The sequence below is a fragment of the Sarcophilus harrisii genome, chromosome 4 (genome assembly GCF_902635505.1).
Source record: "Sarcophilus harrisii chromosome 4, mSarHar1.11, whole genome shotgun sequence".
NCBI classification, from domain to species: Eukaryota; Metazoa; Chordata; class Mammalia; order Dasyuromorphia; family Dasyuridae; genus Sarcophilus; species Sarcophilus harrisii.
Genome location: NC_045429.1, coordinates 320,697,574 through 320,720,286, shown reverse-complemented (window position 1 = coordinate 320,720,286; position 22,713 = coordinate 320,697,574). Strand labels below are relative to the sequence as shown.

The following is a 22,713-nucleotide window of genomic DNA, read 5'->3' as shown; positions in this document are numbered from 1 at the left end:
GAGAGGGACGGTCTAGAGGGAGGACATTTTCCGGGAGCACTCAGAAGCGAGACCCGGAAGAAGCCGAAGGTCGTTTCGGCCCCGCAGCCCTTCCCCCTTCACGCCACCCGACCCTCCTCCCAGTTTTGCAGTTGTCAAAAATCGCCGCAGGTTTCTTTGGCCCCGCCCCGCCCCACTTTCCAGGAAAGGCTGGGAGGGAGGGGAAACCAACTTTTTGGCCCCGCCCATCTCCCCGAAGGATGGGGGAGGTAACCACTCCGGGCCTTGGCCCCGCCCATCTCCCCGGAGGATGGGGGAGGTAACCACTCCGGGCCTTGGCCCCGCCCATCTCCCCGGAGGATGGGGGAGGTAACCACTCCGGGCCTTGGCCCCGCCCATCTCCCCTGAAGGATGGGGGAGGTAACCACTCCGGGCCTTGGCCCCGCCCATCTCCCCGGAGGATGGGGGAGGTAACCACTCCGGGCCTTGGCCCCGCCCATCTCCCCGGAGGATGGGGGAGGTAACCACTCCGGGCCTTGGCCCCGCCCATCTCCCCGGAGGATGGGGGAGGTAACCACTCCGGGCCTTGGCCCCGCCCATCTCCCCGGAGGATGGGGGAGGTAACCACTCCGGGCCTTGGCCCCGCCCATCTCCCCGGAGGATGGGGGAGGTAACCACTCCGGGCCTTGGCCCCGCCCATCTCCCCGGAGGATGGGGGAGGTAACCACTCCGGGCCTTGGCCCCGCCCATCTCCCCGGAGGATGGGGGAGGTAACCACTCCGGGCCTTGGCCCCGCCCATCTCCCCGGAGGATGGGGGAGGTAACCACTCCGGGCCTTGGCCCCGCCCATCTCCCCGAAGGATGGGGGAGGTAACCATTCCGGGCCTTGCCTCCGCTCAGCTCCGGGAAGGATCGGGAGACCTCTCGGAGCCATGGCCCCGCCTCTCATCGGAGGGGAGGGGAAGCCACTCAGCGCCCTGGCTCCGCCCAACTCCCGGAAGGGCGGGGGATCCGATCCGTCAGATCCCGCGCGCTTCTCTTGTCCTTTCACCTCTCTTCTCCCTGTTTTTCCGGTAACTCTCGCGAGTTTTGGGGCTCCCAGGCCTGGAGGCTGCAATATGGCGGAGGCCGAAGGGGAGAGCCTGGAGTCCTGGCTGAGTGAGTAATTGCGGCCCCGCCCCGGTTCCCGGGGCTCCCTGGCGGCCCGTTTCTGCCAAGTTCAGGCGTTCGCCAGTTGCCCTCCCTCCTCCCCCTGCCGCCGTTTCTGGCCCCGCACGCCCCTTTTGGGCCTGGTTGCTTCGCTCCGGGCCCCGCGTCCTCCCCCAGCCCCGCTGCCCCGGGGCACTGCCGCTTCCTCGGCTTGCCGGGCGGTCTCTAAGGCCCGCCCCATTCTGGCCGGTGCCCCGCCCCAGGAACGCTGGGCCGGGGGAGCGAGGAGGGCCGGGGGAGGGAGGAGGGCCGGGGGCCACGCACACGCACCCAGAAACGCCTGCGAGGGTCGCCCGTACACACCCGCCTCTCGCAGGTACATACACACCCCTGTCGTCATCCCAGGCACACACCTCCGTCCTCTTTTATCCCATGGATACACGCAGACGCTCAGCGTTCCCTGGGCATAAACGGAAATTTAAGCGAGAATATGTGGAAAGCAATTTTGAAACCGAATCAAAGCGATTGCCCAAAGGGAGAAGGGCAGCGCTTCCTCTTTCTGGAAGGAAGACGGGTCCGGCCTGCTCACTTCCCCAGAACTACGTATCTACTCCCCTGCACATCGGAGACGCCCATTCATCCTCATTCTCTTGTAGGGAACCACGGTAGAGCTGGGGCACATCCCCCAAAGTGTCACTGCCTTACTTTCTAAATGTATAGCTCCTGCACTCCCGCAGTAAGTCCCAGGGTCGTAGATTGAGAGCTGAAGGAACCGTCTTTCACAATCCCCTCATTCGTAGGTGAAGAAACTGAGGCCCAGGGACACTCATTGACTGTCCCAAGGTCACACAAGTAAGTGAGTAAGTATCAGGAATGGGATTTGACGCGTATATTCTTCCTGTGTTCTTGCAAGCAATGAGATTCTGGTTTTTCTTTTTTAGCAGATAAGATAGGAGGGTTCATTTCAGTAGTTATAATGCAGGCAAGGTACCAGGGAGACGAAGATGGCTATGACACAGTTTCTGTTGTCAAGGAAGGGAGAAATCTGAGGCAGGAAGTCATCACTTTAACCTAGGGGAATTAGAGAAGAACTTAGGGAAGAGATAGCATCTTAGTCGTGCCTTGAAGGAAGAGAAAGGATTTTGAAGCATAAATGATTTTTTTTTTTTTCTTTAGGAGGCATGATTCCATTCCAGTCTTGGGAAATGTTATGTAAGCAGTGAGATAGAGCAGAATTGGAAGTAATGGGCAAGAAATTGTGAAATATGTGCAAGGGATGTAGTATGAGCTAAGACTGAACAGAGAGCTTGAAGTTACTGTGGTCAATCTGTTAAAGGGAGTGCAGTTAGGATTTTATATTTCATTTAGTGGGGATCAGAGAAACTGAAGGATTTAGTAAGTATAAACTGGTGGTTCTAGTTCTGTCTTTTGAAGTGTTGAGTTCAAGCAGAGAGATTGGGTAGGTTGGTCATAAGGACAAACTCTGCTATAGAAAAATGATTTAAATATTAGCTCTGCCTTAAAAGAGCTCTCTCTCTCTCTCTTTTTTTTTTTTTTTGGGAGGGGATTCAGCTTGCTCCAGGTTGTCATCATTAATTTTAAGAAGTTTTTAAAAAAGAAAATAAATTATTTATTCCTGGAAAAGTGAGTACCAAATTAGACAAATATTTATCAAATAGTAAAGAGGATAGAGAATCCATATATTGAGTTTCATTGTCTTATCACTATTTCATTCTTCATGGTTAAGTGTAACTATTTAAAGAAATGATGATAGCATCTTGGGATTTCTTAAAATATCCTTTATTTTAAAAGCAGTCAGCTAAAAAACATTTACTAAAGTCTTTTAACTATTTAGAAGATTTGTTTGAATATAATAGAATTACATATTGTGAATATCTTGTCTTAGATCTGAAAAGATGATTTTACAAAAGAAATATTTTACTATAGAAAGCAACCAGTTACTGTCTTTTTAAGGCACACCAGGGCTAGTGTATAAATCTGTAAGTTGAAGTGGAAAATTTAGGCAATTATTCAAATAATTCATGGGGAAAAGAACATTTACATATGTTATTTGGATAATATAGTATATTGAAAAGACCAGAGTACTGCACTCTGGGGACCTAGGTCTACATCTCACCTTCTGATGCTAAGGTATGACTTCTGTAAACTAGTGGCTTTGTCTTGAATGAAAAGAAAGCTGCAGAAATTTGCTGCAAATTTGCATTTGCAAACCTGATGCTGTCTGTTGGCTGATAGTAAAGCCTTCTTCATAGGTGGGACTGTTCTCTTAAGAAGCTTGGTTTTGCTCTGTGGGATGCTGATGAGGCATTTTTAAAGCCATCTGCTGTCTTCAGAGCTGAGCTGAAACATTTGTGTTTGATATAGCCAGAAGATGGGAGCCTCCATAGATATTCATTTAAAATATAGGATCTGATTAAAGGACTAGAAAACTGGGATCCAAAAAAGAAACTTGATCTTTGAGAAAAGAATATTCCAGTAGAATGTAAACTTTGAAAGCAAGGGCTCCTTCTTTTCTTTCTTTTCCTCCCTCTCTCCATTCCTTCCTTTCTTCTTCCCTTCCTTTTTTCTTTCATTCCTTCCCTCTTTTCCAGCTGAAAAAAGATCTGCCAAGATTTTTATAACCATCAAGGACAGTAGAGCCACTATACCTAATACAACAGCAGCGTAGATTCAGACATGCTTAATAAAAAGGTCGCTATGATCTTACAGAGAAAAATTTGGAAAAACAAGCAAAAGTGGACCAAGTATATGTAGAGAAGACTTTCATTTTGGAGGCAGTCCAATTGTGAAGTCATTAAGGGTTTATTTACCAGTTGTCTAAAGGAGAGGAAGATAGAAATCAGTAAAGTCTTGGATTTTACTATGGGGAAAAGAAAAAGTGGGGGGCCTGGAGAACATTATCAATTTCTGACATGTGGCCTTTCTTTCAAGGATCAAAAGCATCCTTGATAAGGTTATTGGTGTGGAGCAATCAGACTTTTGCTGGCAATATTTTCTAGAGGCCCACACACATCTTTACCATTTCTTAATTAACTGAAAAATGTCAGTCATGCTGTGTTTAGTGTTTATTGCTATAACAATAGAAATAACTGTTCAGGGATACATTGTTCTTCAACATAAAAAGAGAAATAAAATAGAAAGGTGCGTGATCACTAAAGACTATGGAATCTAAATGTCCAGTAGTTGGAGAGGGATTCCCTTAAGTGTTAAGGTCCTTCATAGATGTTCCTGTGAACACACACTGGTTGTATCAAGTCCTGGGATATTTCAGAGCCTCCTAGAAAAGCTGTCATCATTCAAAAGAGTTTCCCCTGACCATCCACAAAAGAAAGACCAAGGAATAAAGAATCTCTTGTTCATATTATGATGTGCAGTTGAGACCAACCTGTTGACCTTGTCCATTTCTATTTGTTTCTAAGACAGTGCAAATATGCTCACTGTGTTAAATAGAAGGAAGAAAATGATCTGGGTTGCCTTTATGAAATTGTAGTACTCCTTTAATGACCCCAGACTTCTTCAGGAAATAAAGGCTCATCTTTTTAATATCAATCTTCTATCCATGTTATATAACTGAAAGAACACAATAGTCTCCAAATAATTTAAATTATCACAAAGGACAGTGAAGAAAATATGTGAGTATGCATAGCCTGCAGTATATGAACAATGAGGAGCCTCAAATAGAAATCAAAAGTTTTATAAAGGAACGTGTGATAAGATAGACTGATCATGTGTCAAGGATGAGAGATGACAGATGGACTGAAAATTCCACTACTGTCTTTGAACTGTCAGGAAAAAGCAAAGAAAGTGTCAAATTATGACCCCCTGTATCAAAACTTAAGGGAAGACATAATAATCATGAGATGGATAGGTATAGATGAGTTGTGAAGTGAAATAAAACATAAAAAGGAACATCCAAACCAGTGTGATCACAAGTTCCTTTGTGTTTGCCTAGTTTCCGGTCACAATCTTTTGCAGTTCAACAAGTACTTAATCAAACCATATGTGCCAAGCATTATACTAGGTGATGATAGATGCTTAAATGTTTGTTGTCAAACTGAGAAGTAAAATGATTTACAAATCTATAATAATGATGCAGGATTATTCTTGATATTCTTGAGCTTCCTGCCTAGATACACTATTGCTTCCTGGGGAGGGAGAGCTGTAATTAATATGAATACATCCTCTTCACAGTAACCAGGCCTCTATTATCTCTGTGCTATCAACCTACTTAAAAATCTTCAGTTGCCCATATTTCCTATCCCATAAAATGAAACTACTTGAGGTTGAAAGCTTCTAGTCTAGTACTCTCTCACTTGACTTTCTATTCCTTATTACCTCTCTTCCCTCCTACCCCTTTACATGCTCTACATTTCAGCCAAATTTGCCTAATAGTTATTCCATTCCCCATCTCAACCTGCACACTGATTTTTCAAATCATTTCACTCTTTTGCTCAGAAACCTATGTTCCTTTATTTTTTTTTACTGTCTTAAATGTTTGTTCCCCTTGATGTCTATCAAAACTATAATGTGACTCTCCTCTCCCTAATATTTCTCATTGTTTCCATATTCTGCTCTTCTCACCTTCCTAGTAGTATCGCTTGTTCAAGCCTACTCCAGTGTTTGGAATGGATATAAGTATAAAGGAAAAGGGAAGAGGCAGTGACAACTCAAATTTCAAACTGGGGGGACTAGAACTGTGGTAGTACTACAAATAGAAATTAGAAATCAGAAAGGATTTTTATTTTATGAGAGGATAATGCATTGAATTTCCTTACCATATAATTTTTTGTATGCTAATCATTTCATATGTATTGGTATTTTTTATTAAAGCTTTTTATTTACAAAGCATATGCATGGTAATTTTTCCATTATTGACCCTTGCATAACCTTTTGTTATAAATTTTCCCCTCCTTCCCCCCACCTCCTCCCCTAGCTAGCAGGTATGTATTGATATTTTTCACAGAGGATTTTAAAGTTCATTGTACTGAAGGAATTTATACTCTACAATACTTTGTATACACAATTTGTATCTTTGTCTTTGCTTAGTTCTAAATCATTTGTCATGTATCATCCTGAGCAGTTTGGATGAGGTTTAGATCTGGGGTACCCAAATGAAATTAGGGTTTCTGGTGGTCAGGGAGTTAAATGAGGTCTAGAGGTGGCACAAGGGTAGGGAGTTTTGAGGATTCCCTTTCTGGCCGTGCAGTTGTCTGTAAGGGAATTTACAGACCCGAAAACCTAGACTGATAAAAGAGATTTATTATGGGGATTGGAGGTAAGGTTAAAGTCTAGTTAAGGAAATAGGTATGGATAAAGAGAAGAGGGCACTGGAAACAGTATTCCAGTGAGCAGAAGCTCCTTGGGGTGTCAAGCGTGGCATGGCTGGCATGTTTGGAACCTCTGCAAAGAAAGGGTTTTAGTTTGGTTCTTTTATAACAGGGGACTTTGGCTACAAGCTGAAGGGGGCTTGTGGCTGGAGGCCCAGGTTGGCTCCTCGCTGGGTTTCAGCTAGGGCTAGAATTTGAATTGAATTCAATGGGTCTTGGGACTGAGCTGACCCCACCCATATAACAAAGATGAAACTGTGCTTTGGGTGGAGTCCCCTCACTGAGGCAGAATTGGAGGAGGTTTTCTCTTTTAAGGATTTTCAGTGTTGGGGTTCCCTTTTCAGTTTGAGCAGAAAATGAGCTTGTAACTTTTGGACTGTCCCTAAATATTAGATCGTAGGTAGACAATAGCAAATACTGCTCTTTCTATAACTACTATGCTCTTATAAATTTGTCCTTTAAGCTATTTATTGTGTGACAGAGGCCCCAAAGACCATCAAAGTTGATGTAATTAAACAGAAAATGATCATAGAAAATGTCTAAATTCATATACAGAAGAAAATGAAGCTTTGAGAAGAGAACTGAAAATAGATGGAATCTATGAGTCAGAGAAATAAACAGAAGAGAAGGGAGCTGCAGAACAGAGCTGGTATGAGCTTGGTTAAAGGAACAGTGTGTTTGTGAGGAAGGGGAAAAAAGGAAAGAGGATCTCAGAATGACTTAAATTGATTTAAATGATTCAATCTTGGATCATTGGAGAAAAAGACAAAATTTTGTGATATGTATAGGCATGTAGCAGATGTGAAATGCAAGAGAGGTTGATAATTTTTAAAAATCTTATCATAAACAATAGCCATCAACAAAAACAAACATACAAAATAGTGGATAAACTCTCACATAAAACTCTTAACTTTTATCAAGTCAGGACCAGAGGAATTAGGCAGAAAAAATACTTTTGTTTTCCGCCTTCATCCAGACTTGCCTTAAGTTCTACTTTTGACCTTAATTGTAATCCTTCTATGTACAATTCTTGTTTAGCTGCTTTTGCTTTGTTTCCCCTGATTTAGGCCATTACATATTTCCTTGTCTATTTCATATTTTCTGTTTTTGTGTCATAATATTCAATTACATTAACATATCTTAATTTAACAAGAATTTATTACATACCTGCTAAATGCTAGACACTATGTGCTATGTGTTGGAGATGCAGACAAAGATTCAAAATAGTCCTTCTCAGGTCAGGAAACATAAATTTTTTGGGGAGAAACAACACATGTACAGATGAATAAGTATGTAAAAAGTAAATTTGAAGTGATTTTAAGTGAGGAGGGCACAAACAATTGGGAGAAAAGGATCACTGCTTCATATAGGCACTTAAGTTGTGCTTAGAAAGCAATTTGTGATTCAGAGGCTAAGCCAAGTAAGCCTGTTTGGCTGGAACATGAAGTTTATAAATCTGAAAACAGGTTGAACCACAGGAAACACGGTGCAGTATGGGTTCATTTTCTTTAAATGTCCTTTGGGGAACTATTCTATGAATGATTAATAATGAGGACCTTTTGTGTGCAAAGCACTGTGCCAAGTGCTGGGAATGCACATAGAAAAATGAAATATTTCCTGCTCTCAGGGAGCTCACATTCTAATGGAGACAATATGTAAAAAGTTTCATCGGCAAGTCACATGGAAAGATCTCATAGACTTTAGAGAGTGTATTGACAAAGCAGATGGTAATACTTTTTAAATATTGTTTCCACCGATAAAATTATATCAGTTTCCGATAGTGAAATATTTGACAGTGCCAAAGACTTAAGTAACAAGAATTTTCTTTTGTGGGTCTTCAGGACCATTTTTCCAGGCTGCATTACCACAGGGGCTGTTCCCAGGATGATGGCTGAAGGCAATGAGCTGGAAGCATTGCCAGGCTTCAGGATCCTTCATTGTCTCCATCAGCATCTGAGGAGAGGACATGGCTGTAGTGATTTAACTTGCTTGGCACCTGTTGCATCCTTTACTTCAGGGTACTCCCTTGCCTCATCTAGGTTGGTTTGTTTATACTGTGAGGGGCAGTTGGTGGAGATGGCTTAATCCTTCTCCATACCCTGTGAGCATTAATCTGGAAGCAAATCTGATGATCTGAGTTGCCAATGCCAAAGCTCTTGTGCTTAGCAGCCTGATGGTGGCAGTTGGTCAGCAGTTGTTGGTAGTAGTGAGGAAGGTGGGCCCACAGTTATTTTTAATTTAAGTGAGTCTTATTGGAAGCAAAAATCTGACAGTTTTCCAAAGTTAGGAAAATACTGCTTCATCTGCAGATATTTAGTAAATGTCTATTACTTTTTTTTTTTTTATGCTGAGGCAGTTGGGGTTAAGTGACTTGCCCAGGGTCACACAGCTAGGAAGTGTTAAGTGTCTGAGACCAGATTTGAACTTAGGTCCTCCTGACTTAAGGGCTGGTGCTCTATCCACCACACCACCTAGCTTCCCCATGTTTGTTACTTATGATGATGGTCTAAGAATCGTTCTAATTTAAAATTTACTGTGTACTTTGTGTCTGATCCTGACATCAAGAGTTTATCAGTGGAGCATGGAAGTTATCCCTTGCTTTCATTCTATGACCAGCTTGTCATCTTTTCTGATCTTATGTTTCTTTAACATTTTTATCTCTGGTTTTTCTTTGTCATTTCTTATTCATTTTGTGTTGTAATTTGCCCACACTCCCCATGTGCCTTCCCATTGCCCGCTAAGTGTTACTTATAGTTAATTCTTCAGACTGTAGTATTCCATAATTTGCATATTGGAAGAACTCTTTGTAGCAGGCATGTTAGATGACATGGGCAAGAGTTATTGAAAGTGAATGGGTAAGAATGGTAATGATCTGTGTCCTTAGAGTGATATCCACATCAGTATGGTCATAGATCCTCTTGGAGTATTTTGAATATGTTGCAAGCAGGACTGCCTTTCTCTGTTTAAGAAGTGGTAGTAATGGTTTCAGTGGCTCCTCAAGTATATCATATAATGATCTTAAATGTTTTTGTCATGTGAGGAAAACTTTGAACATCTTAGCTGAAAAGGATTATTCAGCCCAGCCAAGTTAATGGTATCAAACAACCTCTAGGAGAAACTCAGGGTTACTGTACAGATTAGCCATCAGCAAATCACTTTGGAAAATAAATTCTAGTCACTTGCTTATTGGTTGTAAAAGATCAATGTCCATTTTAGTTCTGGGATTCTTTGTTTTTGTTTTTTTCCAGGCAATTTAAAATTTAGAAAGTTAATTTCACTTCCCCATTGATTTTTGAAAATCCTGCTGGTCTTCTCCCCCCCCCCCCCCCCAGTGTAGAGGACTAAGCAGTTATTTTCAGTTTATTTAAAAATATCAGCCTGTGCCATCAGGATTTTGCCCTAGTGACTTAAGAGAAAGACTGTTACTAGACAGGATGTTAAAATTGGGGGTAAAGTAAAATTTCTTGTCTAGTGACTAGAAATATCCCAGAACTATAGTTTTTCCTAAACCAAGAATTAGGAATCCCAGTTAGAGTTTGGTAATCAAAACAAAGAATATTTAGAGTGGGGGAGCAGAGAAAGGAAATAAAGAAATCAATTTTGGAGGTTAAAAAACGTTCAATTGAGATTTTGCAATCTCTCCCACAGTCTCATGCTTCTGTTCTCAGCACCTGTAGAAATCTTACATGAGAAAAGCAAGATGCATTCAAAGACTATTCCTCTACAGACTATTTACTTTCCAAACCTTAGATTCCACATTTAACTTTGGAGTGCTTTCAGGCAGAATCAAGATTTTATTTCATTTTAGAAGTTTTGAAAATATTTAACAAAATCTCTCAGCTGGGTGCTGCGTTGTTATTGGAGTCATCACATTCAGGGTAACAGGAAAAGGAGAAATCAAGATAGAGATTATGGGAATTGCTTATTTAGGGGCTTGACGTCACTCAACATTGTTGACCTCTATGACAGGGACTTGACTTTAATATGTTCCTATAAAGCACTAAGGTTAACTCATAGATATTTCACAATGCTTCTTCTCTGAGATAGGAACTATTATTTTCCCTTTTTACAGAAAAGGAAACTTAGGCATAGAGTAATTAATCTGTCAAGCAGTATGACTACAGACTGGATAGAGGATTGGGCCTGGAATCAGGGAGTCCTGAATTTGAATGCCACCCCAGACACTTTATAGCTTTGAGACCTTGTGCAAATTGCTTAAATTATTCTTTGGTCCTTAGTTTATTCATCTGTAAAATGAGGAGGTTGGATCCAGTGACTTCTGAGGTCTCTTTAGTTCTAAATCTGTGGTCTTGTGATTTACAAAGGTGACACCAATAGGCAGTTTCCCTGCTACTCTGAGAAGGTAGATTCTGTTTTACCTTTTTGGTACAAGTACCTTGGACAGTGCCTGGCTTGAGATGAACAAATAAATGTTGAAGTGAAATGTCAGAAATGGGATTTGTATTCTGCCATCAGCCCCCATGTTCTCTATCCATTCCACCATAATATGCTGCTCTATAGGTGATACTTTAGGGAAAACCCACTTCAGAGCTTCTTTGATTCCCTCCCTCTTTATCCCATTTTCTAGCAGTCTCTTGAGATGGTTGATTTTTGATGAGTCTTTTAAAAGATTAAATTGTTGTTGAAGTTTACTGGCTTTAGTAAATACCTTCCGTTATCAATTCCTGTCTCCCTTTGCATCTGTATATATAACATTTTGACTTTGTATTTTATATAACTCCATAGCTGTATTTTCAGATCTTCATCTTTAGTTTGTACATTTGCGTTTATGGTGTATATATGTTTGTGTTTTAACCATTTATATTTTAGACAAGTGTTTGTCACTTTTTTCTATTAGACAATAAATATCTTGGAGGCAAAGATAATTTTGTTTTTCCTTTACAACTCTCCAGTGCACCTATCAGAAAAAATCAGTGCATGTAGTGTTCAGAATAACATCACTAATTGATTTGTCTGACCTGATGAAATTATGCTTATATATATTGTTAGAAATATAACAGCCAGAGATGGAGTCTCACCTACCTACAGTCTTTTCTTCTGCCTCTGTATCCATCATAAAATTTTTCCTGTTCTCCCTTTTTGTACAAAGATAAAGCCACCAATCCATCCAACCGCCAGGAGGACTGGGAATATATCATTGGCTTCTGCGATCAGATCAACAAGGAACTTGAAGGGTGAGTGTCAAAGCTGTGGAGGATACCATGGGTAGGTGAGAACTATATCTTCCACTTAAGGAAATCAAAGGCTTTGATTTAGGAAAGCTAGCTAGGAATTCATGGTTTAATTGTGATTGGCATTGTGGGTTGCTTATGTTTTTCAGTCCTCAGATTGCTGTCCGGCTTCTGGCCCACAAAATCCAATCCCCACAAGAATGGGAAGCAGTCCAAGCCTTAACAGTAAGTAGCATTTCTTTTCTGAAACCCCAAGTTCTCTAGAGTGAGGACTTTTCATTTAGTAGAATAGAATGACAAGGGTGAGCATTTATTTTTATCTATGCTTATTTAATCGTATGGAAGGAACCATGGGGGTTCCCAGAATTTAGGACCTGAAAACTTGCTTTTTTATGGAGAAAATTTGTTGCTGTCAATCATTATAATCCATTAAACTGAAGTAGAAAAGTATATCCTTTTTCTTGTGTAGCATGATAATTGTGGATATTTGTATAGAAGAATTGCACATGTTTAACATTTATTGAATTACTGTCTAGGGAAGGGAGTGGGAGGAAAAAAGAGAGAAAAAATTTGGAACACAAGGTTTTGCAAGGATGAATGTTGAAAACTATCTTTGCATATATTTTGAAAATAAAAAGCTATTATTTTAAAAATAAAATTAAAAAAAAAAAGAAAAAGAAAAATATATCCTGAAGACTATAATCTCCTTGGTGGCAGAAATGTTTTGTTTTGCTTTTTTTTCTTTGCATCCTTGGTCTAGTACATAATAAATGCTTATTGAACCACATTGATCTAGGCTTGGATTTTTCCAACTGTCTTACCACAAGAGGCTTTATATAGCCCTTTTAAGGACCATGGAATTACAGAATCTTGAGAATTGAAGGCATAATATTAACAGTAACAGTTAAGATTTATATAGTACCTACTATATGCTATGCACTGTACTAACTGTTTTATAATATCTCACTTGGTCCCCATAACCTTGGGACATAGGTGCTGTTATTCAGATCATTTAGTCCAGTCTTTACTTCAACAATAATTCCTTTGACAGCATCCCCAATGAGGGGTCATCCAACCTCATTTGAAGATCTTCAGGGAAGAAGGGTCTTTGTCTGCCATGACAGCCCATTCAACAAATCCAAATACTCCTCTCTGCAGCTGCCATACAATGATTCTAGTTCTGCCTTCTGAGGCTAAACAGTATTTAAGCACCTGTTTTGTGCAAGGCACTGTTCTCAAAGATAGACATTCTGTTTCTTTTAGATCTTCACTCTAGGCTGAATATCTCTAGTTCCAACTGATCCCTTCATATCTCTTTGCCACTCACAAATTTTCAGGGACATTTGTTATTTCTGTGATAAAATATCAGCTATTCAGCCTGACATTTGAAGTCTTCCACAATCTGATTTCCATCTAATTTTCTACACATTTCATAGGCCCCATCATTTCCTCTACATTCCAACAAATTGGCTATTCCCCAAACTCAGCCTCCCAGTTCTTGTCTTCACATCTGGAATTTACTTCCTCCTCAGTTCTCATTGTCTTATTTCCTCTCTTTTTTCAAGGCTTAGCTCAGGTACTGTTTCTCCCAAAGACCCATCTCCCAGATTCACTTCAATTTTGTCTCTTTCTCCCTATCATCTTGTACAGTGTTTTGCATATAGTAGGTACTTATTAAATTTTTCTTAAGTTAAATCTGTTTCTCATGTGACTTCATGGTTTTTAATCCCTTCATCCTATTATTCTTATATTCAACATATTCCAGTTTGTGGATGTCAGTCATAATATGTGTACAAAACTCAACATGGGTGTTGTGGTTTGTAGAATCTAATGGGAATGTCACTTCTCTCAGGATACTACTTTATCTTGATTATACTACAAAGGAAGTCAACAAGACTTTTTACTCCCTAAATGTCACTTTTTATCATATTGGGTTTTTTGGATGTTTTGTCACACTGTTGAGTTGTATAGAGAGTTAGCAATCTACTAAAAACCCCCAATTTTTTGTACACAAACTTTTTTCTAGCTATGCTTCCCCCGGTCCCTATTCACACCTATCTCTCACCTGGCCACAGGTGCTGGAAGCATGTATGAAGAACTGCGGGAGGAGGTTTCATAATGAAGTGGGGAAGTTCCGTTTTTTGAATGAGTTAATCAAAGTCGTCTCTCCCAAGGTCAGTTAGCAGTTGGTTCTCTTACCTCTTAGTAACATCCTTTGTGTACTTTCCCTATCCCCTGCTTCATCAGCTTTGCCTAAACAACCAATATCTCTTCCATGAAACGAGATTTCTCTATTTTCTTCTGGTTGAGAATAAACACTTTGTATAGCCTAGAAACAATTTTTTTCTGATAAATTTCAATTGAAGATTAAAAAGTGCATGAGAGGATAAGTGTTCTGATTAACAGACCTGGTACCTCTAGATTCTTGGGGGTTTGGCAGGCATCAGTTGTTACTCAATAATAATCCTGAGTGGGTATTTGCCTTAACATGATGGCTGTCTGGGGTAGGTCTTGTTGAGTCAGTGTCACTTAGCTCTGGACACTGCCATAAGGAGCCATTGGGACCCATTATCTCTTATTAAAGAAATTCCCTTTAACTCCTTCAAGATAAAATGTAGTTGTGTTTCTGGCAGATTATGCATGGAAATGCAGTGACAAGAACTCCCGGCCCCTGCCTAACCACAGGCTGTATCCCAGATTGATACAGATATGCCACAGGTAGTTTCCTCTCTTATCCCTCCTCCTCTTTCTCTCACACATAATCTTTAAAACCGGCTGTCTTTTAGTAAGCTTGAGGACTAGAGATAAATAGCAACCAGTTAATTACAGTAAAGAGAGCTTTACCACTTTTCCTGCCTTCAGATTGCAGTTACTAGATTTTTCTGTCTCATTTTTACTCTCAGTACTTGGGGGACAGGATTTCTGAGAAAGTGAAAGCCAAAGTCATTGAGCTGCTGTACAGCTGGACAATGGCCCTACCAGAGGAGTCCAAAATCAAGGATGCTTACCAGATGCTTAAGAGACAGGGTAAGTGTCTCATTGCATTTACTTTCCCTCTCCTTCCAGAACAGGTAGTAGCAAATTAAGTCTCAACATAGGGAAGGGGCTTAGAATATCATTTAGATCCTTTGCCTTGAGACTCCCTTATATCTTCTTCAAGAGGTAATGGGCACTGCAGGGGGATGTAGGAAAGAACACAGCTCTTGAAGTTAGGAAACTGGGTTAGATCCCCATTGCTGACACTTTATGGATCTAATCCTGATCAGTTACATCATATGTAAGTAAAGGGAAATAAGACCTCACCTGGCTTTTTTTGAGAAAAGTTTTTCATAACTGTTAAAGTACTATTTAAGAGTGAGTTATTATAATTACTTTAAAGAATTTAGTTTATTGAAGTAGTTGTCTTCAGTTCCACCAAGGTATACTGTATCATTTCCTTTTTTGTTGATCTAATTCTCAGGGATAGCATTCACACTTTTAATGAGGGAGAGAAAAGAAGGAAACTTTTTTTTTGGTATCAGTAAACACCCTTAATCCTGGCTCTTATTTCAGGGATTGTGCAGTCAGACCCACTGATTCCTATGGACCGGACACTTATCCCCTCTCCACCACCTCGTCCTAAGAATCCTGTTTTTGATGATGAGGAGAAATCCAAGGTAAGGTACAGTCCGAACATGGGAATCCTGACAATCCACAGTCAAGAGTTAAGCAATAGGAAATGAAGTACTAGTCATTCTATAGCAACATTGAACATCACTTTCATGGTAATCTCATCTTTGATGTCCTCTTCTTTCAGCTCTTAGCCAAGTTGTTGAAAAGCAAAAACCCAGATGACCTCCAGGAAGCCAACAAATTGATCAAATCCATGGTGAAAGAGGTGAGCACACCCTGATGCTTTGATAGCAGTGGGAGAGGGTACCCATTGATCATTAAGTAACAATCTCTTTCCTTCTCAACATTATGTTTCACTTGTTCATTTTTGACACCAGCTTCTCACTATGTGATTATTATCATGGTCTTGAGGGAGATCTATGTTGACTAGAATTAACAACCTTGCATCTGAACAGGGTGGAAGTAAGTCAGATACCCAAATTCAAACATAAAAACGCCCTTTAGAAGTAAAATTCTTTTTCTCCACTGTCCAAGAAGAGGGCAAAGGCTGAAGAGCTTTTTCCTACTGTAATGGGTGTCCTTGGGTTTACAATGGAACCCTTAATGAAATTCTGGAAGGTAGGGAGATTCCTGCATTGAAGATCTTTGTGCTTTTTTTTAGTTTACATTGTTGCAGTCATCATCTATAATTTTCTGTTGAGTTTGCATTAGTTCCTGTGTATCCAGTTCCTATAATTTTCTCAATTTATTGTTTCTTATAGAATTGTAATTTTTTTTTACATGAATGTAATTTGTTTAGCAGTGTTCCAGTCAGCAGTCATCTCCTTTGTTTTTTGGAGTTTTTTTGCCCTACAAAAAGTGCTGTTATAAATATTTTGGTAACTTTGTTTTTATCATTGATCTCCTTGGGGCATATGCCTAGCAATGTGAACTCAGATCAAAGGATGGGGACAATAGTTAATTTCTCAACATAAATCCAAATTACTTTACAGAATGTTCATACTTCCACAAACAGTGTATCAATGTGTTTATCTTTTTTTTCTTTTGATAATTAAGTTTTTATTATTTTTATATTACTGTTTGTTTATAGTGAGCCTGCCTTTTCACAACACCTTCAACATTGTCTTCCTTTGTCCTTTTTGCCAATTTTAGAGGTGTGAGGTAAAACTTGAATTGCATTTATTTGCATTTTGCAGCATTGTAAATGGATAGAACAACAAAAAACCTTAAAACTGAATGCTGTGAAATTATAATGAATTTTGGCCTCAAAGAAGAAAAATTAGATTCCATCTCTCTCTCCTCTGCAGAGATGGGGGAGTCTGTGGTTGCAGAATACTATATATTAATAATAGCACTTGGGTGATATGTTAGTTTTATTTATCTTTTTTTTTTTTAATTTATTATAACATGGCTTTTCTGGGAGTGAATGGAGGTGTTGTAAAAGCAAAATATAAAAATTTTAAAAAAAAAATTAAGTCACGGTGACTGGAGTTTCTGACAAAATCTTTCTCTCCATCTTTTTCTTGATTTAGGATGAAGCTAGGATTCAGAAAGTGACCAAACGACTCCATACTCTAGAGGAAGTCAACAATAATGTAAAACTTCTCAATGAGATGCTGGTTCATTATAGTAAGGAGGACTCATCAGAGGCAGATAAAGAACTCATGAAGGTAATCATCCTTAGCAAAACTAAAAACATGGGACGTTTTTAATTGAAGGCAAAAGACTAGGTTAGCTAATCCAGGGGATGTGTTTGATGAATCTTATGCTTAAATTGAAGTCTTGGTCCCTTTTAAATCTAGAACAAATCTTGGTCAAGGAGCCAGTGACTCTTGAGCAGTATAATGCATTCATATACAATTTTTTTTAGTACCAAAGCTTAGTAACGGTATGTAGGTAGTTCAATAGGAGTTACACTAGTCTGGAAATTAAAAGAAATGGGTCCTAGTTCTGCTTCAGTTATTAACTAGCAGCTGTGTAACTTTGGAAAAATTACTTTTCTGAATCTTAATTTCCCCATCTCTAAAAGAAAGGGGGAATGAACTAAATTTTTAAGGTTCTTTCTAGCTATAGATTCTTTATTGACTTGGTCTCTCCCAGGAGTTATATGATCAATGTGAAACCAAGAGGAGAACATTGTTCAAATTGGCCAGTGAGACAGAAGACAATGATAGCAGCTTAGGTGAGTGAGAAAAGGGAGAAGTTTTGGTTGACAGAGAACCCCAAGACTTTGGGTGTTCATAGTGGGGCAGTTATTAACTCAGTGGTATTTTCTTCTCTGCTCCAGGAGATATCCTCCAAGCCAGTGACAATCTTTCACGGGTTATCAACTCCTATAAAAAAATTATTGAAGGACAGATCATTAATGGTGAGGTGGCTTCCCTAGCCATATCTGCCTCAGAAGGTAAATAACTCTGGTCCTCAAAATCCTGGTGGCTGTTTTCCTCCAACCCTATCTAGATTTCATAATCCAAATCCATCTCTTAATTTACAAATTGCTGTGTGGGATCAGGAGAGCACTCAGATTCAGCGGGGATGCCCAAAAAGTGAGAAAACTGAATAAAAATGTTTGTCTTTGAGACATAGAGAACAAATGGACTTATTGGAATCTACCTTCTCCACTCCTGCTACTTTTCCCTATTATCTCAGCAGGCCTGCACTGGTACTGGTCTGGGTTGCCCTAAGAGTTTTATTATAACTGTTATAATCTTTATCCCCTTTTCTCCTCTCCATTCAGGAACCAACCCCTCTAGTAACCTCAACACTCTGATTGATCTTGCTGAATTGGATATGTCTAACAGCCCACCCCTGGTACTGGCCCCACAACCTGCCCCACCCTCCTCGGATATCCCTATCCTTCCACCCCCTCCAAGAAGCTGTTCATCTAGTCAGGCAGAAACCTCTGGGACCAGTGGCGTGACCAACTCTCTGTCCCTGTTGGATGAAGAGCTATTATGCTTAGGTAAAACCTTTGAGGAGAGAGTACAATGTCAACCTAGGTTATTATAGGTGATATTTGAGGGAGCACAGCTCTACTGTGTGCAGTAATGCTAGGTGCAGTAAAGAGGAACTCTCTCACTCAATGAATTGCACCCATTTTCATTTAGCTAGCAGAGCCATTAGGAAAGATCTAGCTGGAAGACATTGTAAAAAGCATGTTAGCACACCACCCAGCTTTTAGAGTGTTTTAGGAGGATGTGGAGTTGTATAATCTCTAGTTCCTGATTCTCCTATCCTCCACTCGCAGTGGCCTTCCCCCCAGTTCAGGCTACTTGCTCTGGGGGCTGTTCTTGGCTCAGAGAGCAGTTCTCATTATTTCAAGACCTGACTGATGGTGATAGCCTTTAGTTGGGTTTCAGGATGAGATGAGGTTTTAACTTTACCATGAGTGGAGCTGGATTTGAGACTCCTGGGCAGTTTTCCAGGGCTTTTTCCCAACTTCCAACTATTCTGTGTGTTTAGGCCTTGCTGACTCAGCCCCTAATGCTGCTCCCAAAGAGTCCACAGGGAACAGTCAATGGAACCTATACCAGGTAGGAGGAGAACATTCCCTAGGTGGGTAGGTGATGGGGGAGCCCCTGAGAGTCCTGTCTCAATAGCCAGATTCTAAAATAGAGAAAACAAACACCTCCTACTGAAAGTTTAGTCTGGAACCCTAATCTAAGTATAATCTGGGGTTAGGTCCTACCCTTTGGGATATCCCAGTTTAAGGGGGAAATTTAGGAAAATAAAGTACTGTCAGCAGGGGAAGGAAGAGCACAGTGGGTATAGAATTGTGTCCCATAAATGCCCAAGGGTCCTATGTTCCACTTCATTTTGTGGCACAATAAACAGTCAAATGTAGCATTTTTCAGCCCAAAGCTGTTGACTCCTGTCTGCAACTCCCAGGGCAGCCCTTTCCTCCAGTCCTCTACACAGCCCTTGAACAGCTCCCCAGCCCCACTGCCTCCTCCTCCCTTTACGGCTCCCGCTACCAAGGCCAGCGTCCCTGCCCCCAACACAGGCTCATTCTTGTTCTCCATGGGACTGGCCACGGCTACACCCCAAAAGGTGGGGCCACCAGCCCCAGGGTACCTCAGCTCAACTGTGGGTGATAGTTCCTTGCACCAGTTGGATGTTCTCAACCAGCTTCTGGAAGATACCAAAGGGTAATGAATTGGGCAGGGGAAAGGAGGGGGAGTGGAGTGGTGGTGGCAAAAGGTTCCTTAACAAGAGGGGAAAAGATTGGAAGAGGATTTGGGGGCTGGTCTTTGGAATCCTGGGAAGAAACTAGTGTGGAAATAGAGGGAAGCCAGTTTCCATGTGGGCGATCTGGCTCAGGTCTTAGAAATAGAGAATGACCAAGGGTAGGAGGGACCATATCAAGAGTTGGGAAAATCATGCCAGTCTCTTTAAGTAGCGACCTAGGCAGTTGTGGCACCTTCTGTAACTTTTCTTCTGCTCCTTGCCCAGGACATCAGGCTTGGTGAAACCAGTCTCCTCCAGCTTCCTCCCTGGGGTCACCTCCTCAATCATCCCCAGCAACGCTCCAGTAGGGCCACCAGGCTCCTTCCCTCCTGGGCCTGGTAGCCCTTTGTTCCAACCACTGCCATTCCAGCAGGGAAGTCCCCTGAAGGGAAATGAACTCTCCCTGACCAATGTCCATGTCCCCTTGGAGTCTATCAAACCAAGTAGGTATCTTGGCAGCTAGGGGGTTAGATGTTTTGAGGTGGAAAAGGGTTAAGACTTTTTTTCTCAGTATGGCAGGGAGGGTACCTGAGAACAGAACTTGGGGCGTTTCTTTTCTTCTGTGGGTGCTACACTCCTAAGGAAGATCAAGGTATCAAGATGCCTGTGTTCTCCAAACTTGCCTGTCTTTTTCCCTCCTTTGTAGGCAGTGCACTCCCAGTGACAGCCTATGACAAAAATGGCTTCCGCATCCTCTTTCATTTTGCCAAGGAGTGCCCACCTGGGCGGCCTGATGTGCTGGTGGTTGTGGTATCCATGCTGAATACAGCTCCACTGCCTGTCAAGAGCATTGTACTTCAGGCAGCAGTGCCCAAGGTACTTTGGCATTTGCTGCTAGCCCTGGGCCTTTTTCCTTCCCATTCCCTTCCCTTCTCAAAGAGGGAATGTTTCCTGGGCTGTCACCTAGAAGACAGAATTTGGAGACAGAATTTACTTGTCTTCAACACATTGGGTCCTAACTTTTCTCCACATGAATATCATGTAGCTGGATTCCCTCATCTTTTTGTGTGACTGATGTCATCCCCCTCTAGCTAGCTAGCTCTCTCCCTGTCAACAGATCTCTTCTACTTTTTAGTCCATGAAAGTGAAGCTGCAGCCTCCCTCAGGGATAGAACTGTCTCCATTCAACCCCATCCAGCCACCTGCAGCTATAACTCAGGTTATGTTGCTGGCTAACCCAATGAAGGTGAGTTGAAGAAAACCAGGTCTGTCTAGCGATGCTCATTCATCTTTTTCTTCCTTGGGATATTTTTAAATACATAAAATAGGGTTAAAAAGGAAACCAACTATATTTAAATGTACTTATCAAAAAAGTTAACCTTAACCCAAATTAAGAACCCTTAATCTATAGGATTTGACAATCTTGTGCTCCAGTTTGAGCCATTTCTAAAGTGCTGAGGCAATGAAAGCTAAAGATGAGAGATAAGTTTGACTGTTTTAAGGCCCCTTCTAACTGCCTCTATTAAGAAAAAGGACACTAGATATTCCTACTATGATATTAAAATAGGGATTCCAGAAACCGTTGCTCATGTTATTCACTTATTCTGTCTCTCTCTTAGGAGAAGGTAAGGTTGCGTTACAAGCTGACCTTTGCCCTTGGGGATCAGCTCAGCACAGAGGTGGGTGAAGTGGACCAGTTTCCCCCAGTGGACCAGTGGGGGAACCTATGACCTATCAGGACAGCTGTGATCTCTGCCAAGAGGACAAGGGATGCTGCCAGCTACACCAGAAAGAGAAAGGACCACAAATGCACCCTGGTGCAGTCCTGCTTTGTTTCTGTGGCCTGACAACAGTGCTTATGGTTTTACTTTGGAACATGGAAACTGGGCAGTGCTAAACTGGCCATTCCTTCTTGGTCTTGAAAAAGACCCCTCCTCATCCAAACACTTCCCCCTCTTCCCCTTCTACTTTAAAAACTTGAAATAATGGTATAGCTGAGGGACAAGGTATAGCCAACTGTCAAGGAGGATGGTTCCCTCTTCTCCTAAGCAATATCTGGCCTGGATCAGTTTCTTCACTACAGTTCTATGAGGGGAGCTCTTATGGAGAAAGATTTTCCCAGATGTTTTGTCCCTAATTAACACCTGGTTTGTTACCACCACCAAAGACCCTTGGCACAGGGGAGTATTTGGGTCAGAACGCCACAACCACATCCCCTCAGTATTTATAGGCTGGAAGCTGATAGGAAATGTAACAAGGGTGATAAAAACTGTCTTTCCTCATATATTTCAGGTGTTTGCTGGCTATGTGCTACAATTACAACAGGAGAGCTAACTAGAAAATACATGGAAAGATAAGGCAACCAGTGTTCCCCCAGTGCAGGGGGTAGGGGAACATAAGTTAGTTCTAGGCTTGGGCCAATGAATTCTGGTATAGAAATGATACCTCTTCTCCCTGCTTAGTGCAGAATAAAGAACTGCCTCCCTATCCTGCCACTCAGGCTTCTGAAGAATGCTTCTACGAACATTTTTTAGCATATTTGGATGTATAGAATTAGTAATAATATAAGCAAATTGCACTAGGCTTTGTCCATGTCCCAAACTATGAGTGGCTGGGTATCTGGCCTCTCCTCTCTCCTTGGAGTGTCAGCACTAACAGCAAGATGGTGGGTCTGGAGGAAAACGCTGATGAAAGGAGAGGTTCACGAGAGCCAAGTTCGTCTACCAGCCAACTGGTCCCATCTGTAAGAGGGCTTTATAGCTACCTTTCTGCAAAAGTGAAAAGAAAGGATAAATGGTACATCTACTCCAGAGGGATAGCTAACTACATCCCTTCCATTCTTTCCCAGCCAACATTAAAGCTCAATTTAGCTCCTTTATGCTCATTTAGAAAGCAGGTTTCCCTGCTTCAGATATGTAAATGAATCAATTAAATCACACTAAGGAACATGAGCTTTCCCCATGGCCATGATGCTCTAGCCAGGAAAGATAGTTTAACTGTGTGGCATTGTAGAAGCTTCAAGGCACTGAACCTGATGAATGTAACTTGTTTGTATGTTGAGGTTGCAGCTGAACTTTACATGCTGTCTCCAATGCACTGGTTTTGCTGCATGTCAAATAAACATTTTGTGTAGGGTTTGACTCCACTTGGAAGCTTTAAGGTATAAACTCTGTATGCACAGGAGGAAAAGTGTTCCAAAATAGTGGAATTCTATGCTAGAACATCTGAAAATCAAATTGCATCTTTCCTTCATAGCTCACATCATT

The 22,713-nt window shown here is 41.3% G+C and overlaps 1 protein-coding gene across 9 annotated transcripts; it reads left to right on the top strand.

The window, feature by feature from the left end:
• Positions 1 to 405: 405 nt before the first annotated feature.
• Positions 406 to 22,595, top strand: GGA3 (golgi associated, gamma adaptin ear containing, ARF binding protein 3). 9 transcript variants are annotated; one of them, XM_031965777.1, is made up of 18 exons: positions 407 to 1,137; positions 11,587 to 11,671; positions 11,818 to 11,893; positions 13,744 to 13,842; positions 14,572 to 14,695; positions 15,221 to 15,324; positions 15,465 to 15,545; positions 16,813 to 16,950; positions 17,381 to 17,462; positions 17,568 to 17,684; positions 18,018 to 18,242; positions 18,743 to 18,813; positions 19,169 to 19,428; positions 19,733 to 19,950; positions 20,154 to 20,323; positions 20,583 to 20,693; positions 21,067 to 21,072; positions 21,740 to 22,595. In XM_031965777.1, exons 1-18 carry the CDS (start codon positions 912 to 914, stop codon positions 21,779 to 21,781), a joined length of 2,235 nt encoding a protein of 744 aa, XP_031821637.1. In that variant the 5' UTR covers positions 407 to 911; the 3' UTR covers positions 21,782 to 22,595. The 9 variants fall into 9 exon arrangements, with proteins under 9 accessions (XP_012403945.2, XP_031821637.1, XP_012403943.2 ...); XM_031965778.1 differs by adding an exon at positions 8,318 to 8,515 and having other exon boundaries at positions 1,049 to 1,137; positions 21,067 to 22,595; XM_023502541.2 differs by adding an exon at positions 1,785 to 1,988 and having other exon boundaries at positions 1,058 to 1,137; positions 21,067 to 22,595.
• The last annotated feature ends 118 nt before the right edge of the window (positions 22,596 to 22,713 follow it).

Bases quoted from the DNA above. Each gene is read 5' to 3' on its own strand.
- GGA3 (XM_012548489.3), top strand. From the start codon at position 912: ATGGCCCCGCCTCTCATCGGAGGGGAGGGGAAGCCACTCAGCGCCCTG. The intron at 1,138-11,586 runs GTGAGTAATTGC...TTTTGTACAAAG, and splicing joins GAGCCTGGAGTCCTGGCTGA to ATAAAGCCACCAATCCATCC. The intron at 18,243-18,742 runs GTAAAACCTTTG...CTGTGTGTTTAG, and splicing joins TGAAGAGCTATTATGCTTAG to GCCTTGCTGACTCAGCCCCT.